The sequence below is a fragment of the Trypanosoma rangeli genome (assembly GCF_003719475.1).
Source record: "Trypanosoma rangeli strain AM80 chromosome Unknown Tra_15.4_contig_00681, whole genome shotgun sequence".
Classification (NCBI taxonomy): domain Eukaryota; phylum Euglenozoa; class Kinetoplastea; order Trypanosomatida; family Trypanosomatidae; genus Trypanosoma; species Trypanosoma rangeli.
This window is the reverse complement of record NW_021706432.1, coordinates 1-5,276: the sequence shown is the minus strand read 5'-3', so window position 1 is coordinate 5,276 and position 5,276 is coordinate 1. Positions and strand designations below refer to the sequence as shown.

Genomic DNA, 5,276 nt, shown 5'->3' with positions numbered 1-5,276 from the left:
CACAAGCAAAAAAAGACAAAAAAAAAAGAAGGAAAACGGGGACTCCCAAAACAAAGAAAATCACGAGCAAAAAGAAGTTGGCGCGGTTTCCAGCGCGGGTCCACCTCCTTCCCTGTTGTTCCCTTCCACTCAGAAGAGAAATAGGCAGCCACACACCCACGCACGGAGCTGTCGCTCGTGACCTGCGGAGGGGCCGTGGGCAACGGCGCTTCTGTCGTCACCGGAGGGGCGGGCTTCTCCTTCACGAGCGCCTTCAGCTCCGTGGTGTTCAACAGCCGGCTGTACAGCAAAACGTTCGTCAGCATCACTTCGTTCCCTGCGCCCCCTGCACCCCGCACCGGCTTCGCCGCCCCCCAAAAAGGACGTGCACCAACTCATCCTGCGGCGGCAGCAGTATTTCTTCGGCGGCCGCCCCATCGCCCGCGTCCGTCGTGCTGCCGGGAACCGACGCAGACACGAGAGTGCCCCCCAGCGGCCCATCCTCTCGCCGCCAATGTGGGCGCCTCCCCTGCCGCCTGTCCGCCAGCGCTTGTTCCCGTCCTAGCTCGGGCTCAGCTCCTGCACGTGCCGGTCTACGCCCACGCCCACCGAAGCTGTACGCCGGCGCCCCTGCCCGCTCAATCACTGGCCTCACAATCCGCAACGCGGGCCTCGTCAGGTTAAAGCCATCGACAATCCTTGTCACGCCACTTACTGCAGCGTTCATCCAACGGTAATCGCCGGCCCATTGGGTGGCATTCCCAGCGCCGGACAAAAAGCCAACTAACCCATCCGCAGGCACGGGAGAGCTGCAGACTGCCCAGCCTTGTGACCCGCTGCTGCTGCTCGGTGAGGGGCACAAGAAGAAGGCTGCTTGTCTCACTGTCCCTTCTCTCGCACACGGCAAACAAGTTATCATCCTTTGCGTACAGCAAAGCACTGAAGCCGTGACTCTGCAGTGGCCTTCGGCGCCTTGCCGCTTTCCTCCCTGCGCCGGTGTGTGGCCCCAACACCGCCACCGACAATTACTCAAAGATCACAGCCTCGTTGCGGTGGCGGAGCGAGGCCCGCCCGCCAGCCGCCGAAGGAAAAGGGAACCCACCCCATTCCTCAGACAAGAAACGCGCCTCGTGCAGGGAGCACAAGTCCACCGCGCCCCGGTGCCAGCACCAGTCCTTTCAGCAGGAGCACGCTCCAACCACTCCACTGTGCCCTGCGAGACACAGAGGGACAGTGCCGAGTCTGCGCGTGCAGCGGAACGGCCCGAGGTCACGCCCCACCCCAAAGCACCGCCGAAGTCGCGTGTTCCCGCTCTGGTAGAACAACGCCCGCCCCAACCCTGGCATACCAACGGCAGCGCGGGAACTGCACCACCACCGCACTGCAACCGGTCGACCGGCCTCACCAGAGGAACTGCCTGCAACTCCACCCGTCCGCTCTCTGGCAGTGTTCAGCCTTGCAGGAAGCCGCCGCCCGGATCGAGACGCGCGATGTGCCGCAGGATGGCGACGGACTCGAAGACGCAGCCCTCCTCTGTCTGCAGCGCGGGGTAGCGGCCGCACGGACTGAAATTGCAGAAACACCTCCTCCATCCCGTTCTCGCGGCCAAACCATCACGGCCTGGGCGTCACGGGCATGTTGGCGAGGGCCGCCGCCACCTGAACACTCGTGCGTGCACGCGTCCTCAAAGGTTCACACCGCTCCACAGCGTGCTCGACATGGCGTGTGTGTGTGTGTTAGCTCCTACACATGCAGAGGACATGCACGGACAAAAAAAACAAGCAATAAGAAAAGGAAGGACTGCAAGATGCAATGAGACGGCAAATCAGCACGAATGACAGCTAGGCGCAGAAACAGAAATGTATTGGAAGCACAAACACGCAGCGCGAGGAATAGGCGCAGTCGACAAAAAAACACAAACAAACATAAAAAACAAAAAACACATCCCGTAAAGTGAAGCCGAAGCGTGGGCACGTCCACCGAGTAGTGGGGACGCGCAGCAACAAGTGGGACGGTCAGTACACACACATGCTCTCCTTCTTCCCTTTGAGCACAGTCCAGGAAGAGAGAAAGATATGGCCCACAAAAAAAAAATAATTTGAAACAAAAACCACTTCCATGTCTTTCGCAGAAGTGGTGGAAGTACAAAGTGGGAGTTGCAGTTGCTTTACAAAAGGACCGCCGAGGCGCAGTTAATGTGTGTGGGTACGTTGCATTATGACCGTGTTATACATCTTGACTGCGTGGTTCCACAGTCCACGGATACATATATATATACACATATATGCACATTATTATCCCACCACACATTTTTTTTTTGCCCAGCCGCTGCTGCTGCTGCTGCTCAGAGAGCCGCCATCGCCACGGCGGCGGCCACGGCGAGAGCCGCAAGGGAACTGAGGCCCACAGCCATAACTGAAGTGTCACCGATTCCGAATCCCTTCCCCCCGTGATTCCCGTTTCCTCCAACGCTGCTTTTCCCATACGGGTTCGGAGTAACCTCACCACGCATGCTGGTTGGGTTGCGTTCCGGGTTGGTGGTGTGCGACGGATACGTTGAGGGCGAGGCATCGGGCTCAGGATGAGTGCCGCCTGATTCATCATTTGTGTCTGCAGGGTCTGACTCCTCCGCCAGTGGTGGGGCAACGACTGGTATTGGGCGGGCAAATAATTTGGGGAGGACTGTGCACACGTCGGCATATTTGGGGCACCTGATGCCCCCGCGCCATTCGTCCCCCGACGGCGCAACCATCTCGCCCTCATTGCAGTCGTACCACGTGCCGTCGCCAAGAAACTGCACCCTCAGCCTACCCCCACTGCACTGCGTGTTCACGCACACATCGCCAATCTCTTGGTAATCAAAGCGAAGCCCCTCCCCCTTTACACACCGTGAGCTCGAGCCAATGAAGCTTCCAGGGAACTTATTAGGGTCACCGTTTAGACACCCAGACGCCCCACGCCCCAAAACATACGGACAGTAGTCCGTAAAGTCCCAATTAGCGCCAACTCGGGGGTCATCAAAGTACTGAAACTGCGGTGGAAGGGACTTATTGTGAGTCTTTAGCGCACAGTACCCCAGAGAAAGACGATCATACGCGCAGAACAGCCTTCCTTTAAATGACTGCTGCTTGCAGAACAACTCAGGGTAGTCGGTGCGGCCGTTAATGAAGCACTTATTTTCCAGCAGCCCGCAACCAGAGTTGTTGCCCCACCGCAACGGGTCCGCCATGCCGTAGTTGGCCTTGTACACACCCATGTCTTCAAATGCCGCAAGAGTGAATGCCGAGTAATATAAAAGCTTACCCGCAGGAGCCATCAACTCACCCATTGCATTGCGTTCCTCCCAGTGACTCAAGCTTGGATTCGGCCCACCCCCGTCCTCCAGCTCCATGCCCGCGAGTGTGGGGCAGTTGTAGTACTTCCTCGCCAGCTCCTTCACCTTCGGTGAGGAAACCACCCACACACCCTTCTTCCCACGCACATTGGGGATGATGGAGACCATATTGAACATCAAAAGGCATTCAAACGAAAACCCAAGAGCGTGCCCAATTTCGTGCGCTGCAGCACCAACTAATTCATCAGTGGCCTTTATGTGCCGAGGGTTGAAGTTCACGGCGCCCGCGTACGGACGTCCGTCCTTCAGAAAGACGCACATATTTGCCCATGCAATGGCACTTCCACTCACGCGAGCGTCGATGTAGAGCACCATGTCGGCGCCGCTCACACCGATCGTGTGGTGCCAGGGAGGGATAGTGAAATCGTGGCACAGCCCTAGATCTTTCTCTGGTATGGGGAGGGGACCCTCCACAGGCCTCACGGACAGACGCTCAGCGTGCAGCTTAATTGCGGCCGGGAGGAGTTGCTTCAAAACGATGTCCTTCTTTGCCTCCGTCAGCATAATGTCCTCCGTGCATTCCTGCCAGTCGCCATCAACCAGGCGCCAAGGCCTTTCTGCGGTGCAGTGCTTCGACGGGTCGTCCATATCCTTCGCGGACACTTTGATGCGGATCGGGGCCCACTCACTCCCCACGCCTTGTGCGGCGACAGTGTACGCCTGCATCTCGCCCTGTCCTCTGCGCGGCACATCACGCACCACCGCAGTCGCCGGCGGCCACCTCCCCATCATCTCGTCAAACCCGCAGCTGTGCTTCCGGTCGGAATCGACAGCGAGGCACCCAGCGGCACAACACACCAACAGCAAAAACACCGCCAGTGATAGAAACGGCATGCTGCGGGGTGGCTGGCACATCGCCTGAAGAAACTGCCCGTGTTGCTTCCGTTTCAACATCAGCACCGGCATTATTAGTGGTAGCAGTAGTAGTGGTGGCGCAGACCCTTTAGGCGGTGAAAAAAATACACAAAAAAATGAATACAACGATAGGCACCGCCCGCACCCACAGTTGGGCTCACCGCAAAAAACAGCGGCAGTCCACAACTGAGGCCGCACCGACAAACGCATGGGCCGCACAATCACGCACTCGCCGCCCCCCACAGGAGACGGCAGCCGCAAAGAAGGCGGCGGTAGCAGCGACTGTTGTGCGCGGCCCGAAAGAAACACCCACACGCACCCGCACGGAGAGTCCGCAGTGTGGGACGCCCCCGAAGACACCAAAAAATAAAAATAAAAAAATTCATAACCACCTCGCTTACCGTCTACCCCGCCCAGCCCCTTCAAACCCTGCCAGCAGCAACACGCAGTGCGCATGCCGGCGGGACCTCCCATCACGACCCCCACAAACTCCACAAAAACCCCAACGTCCCCACCTCCCTCAGCGCACTGCAGCAGGAGTGGGGCGTGGCGTAACAAAAAATAAAATTGAAAAAAACAATAAAAACAATACAAAATAAACGGTGCACGCAGTACCACCACGACAAGAGACATGCAGCAGATGCCTTCACTCTGCAGCCACAAAAACAAGCTCTCGCAGCGACACCACCGCCACTAGCAACCCAGCCGCAATCGCCCGCCTCCCAGCCGCACCGCGGTGCTCGTGGAAGTGAAGCACCTCAGCGAGGCTGAGGAAAAAACAAGAAACCGCTTCAACCACCACGCACGGCATGTACGCCTCCATACGATGTCGCCACCCGGCAGTGACGCACCTTCCGGCCCAAAAAAAACGAGCTATGTTCTCCTCCTCTTTACGCTGAGCAGCACCCGGGGGGGCAACGGCGTCACACACCCTCCACGTGTGTTGATTGGCGCACTCGCAGCGTGCCGCACGCAAATAATTTCCCCCTCGACAACTCGTCAACGAAAGTTTCCCCATTTTATTAAATACACCTCGCCGTGCACTCAC

At 58.0% G+C, this 5,276-nt stretch overlaps 5 protein-coding genes across 5 annotated transcripts, besides 2 other annotated features; all 5 read right to left on the bottom strand.

Moving 5' to 3' along the window:
• TraAM80_09792 (uncharacterized protein) lies at nt 1-305 on the bottom strand (the record flags this gene model as incomplete). The annotated part of the gene is made up of 1 exon (XM_029386455.1): nt 1-305. A coding segment is annotated over one exon (305 nt), but the record flags the coding sequence as incomplete, so codon positions are not given.
• On the bottom strand, nt 305-898 carry TraAM80_09791 (uncharacterized protein; the record flags this gene model as incomplete). The annotated part of the gene is made up of 1 exon (XM_029386454.1): nt 305-898. The coding sequence occupies one exon, from the start codon at nt 896-898 to the stop codon at nt 305-307; it is 594 nt and encodes a 197-aa protein (XP_029233688.1).
• A 259-nt stretch (nt 899-1,157) lies between these two features.
• On the bottom strand, nt 1,158-1,571 carry TraAM80_09790 (uncharacterized protein; the record flags this gene model as incomplete). The annotated part of the gene is made up of 1 exon (XM_029386453.1): nt 1,158-1,571. One exon carries the CDS (start codon nt 1,569-1,571, stop codon nt 1,158-1,160), a length of 414 nt encoding a protein of 137 aa, XP_029233687.1.
• A 315-nt stretch (nt 1,572-1,886) lies between these two features.
• Nucleotides 1,887-1,919: a microsatellite.
• A 322-nt stretch (nt 1,920-2,241) lies between these two features.
• Nucleotides 2,242-2,265: a microsatellite.
• A 58-nt stretch (nt 2,266-2,323) lies between these two features.
• TraAM80_09789 (leishmanolysin) lies at nt 2,324-4,861 on the bottom strand (the record flags this gene model as incomplete). Its single annotated transcript, XM_029386452.1, has 1 exon — nt 2,324-4,861. The coding sequence occupies one exon, from the start codon at nt 4,859-4,861 to the stop codon at nt 2,324-2,326; it is 2,538 nt and encodes an 845-aa protein (XP_029233686.1).
• A 13-nt stretch (nt 4,862-4,874) lies between these two features.
• TraAM80_09788 (uncharacterized protein) lies at nt 4,875-5,276 on the bottom strand (the record flags this gene model as incomplete). Its single annotated transcript, XM_029386451.1, has 1 exon — nt 4,875-5,276. A coding segment is annotated over one exon (402 nt), but the record flags the coding sequence as incomplete, so codon positions are not given.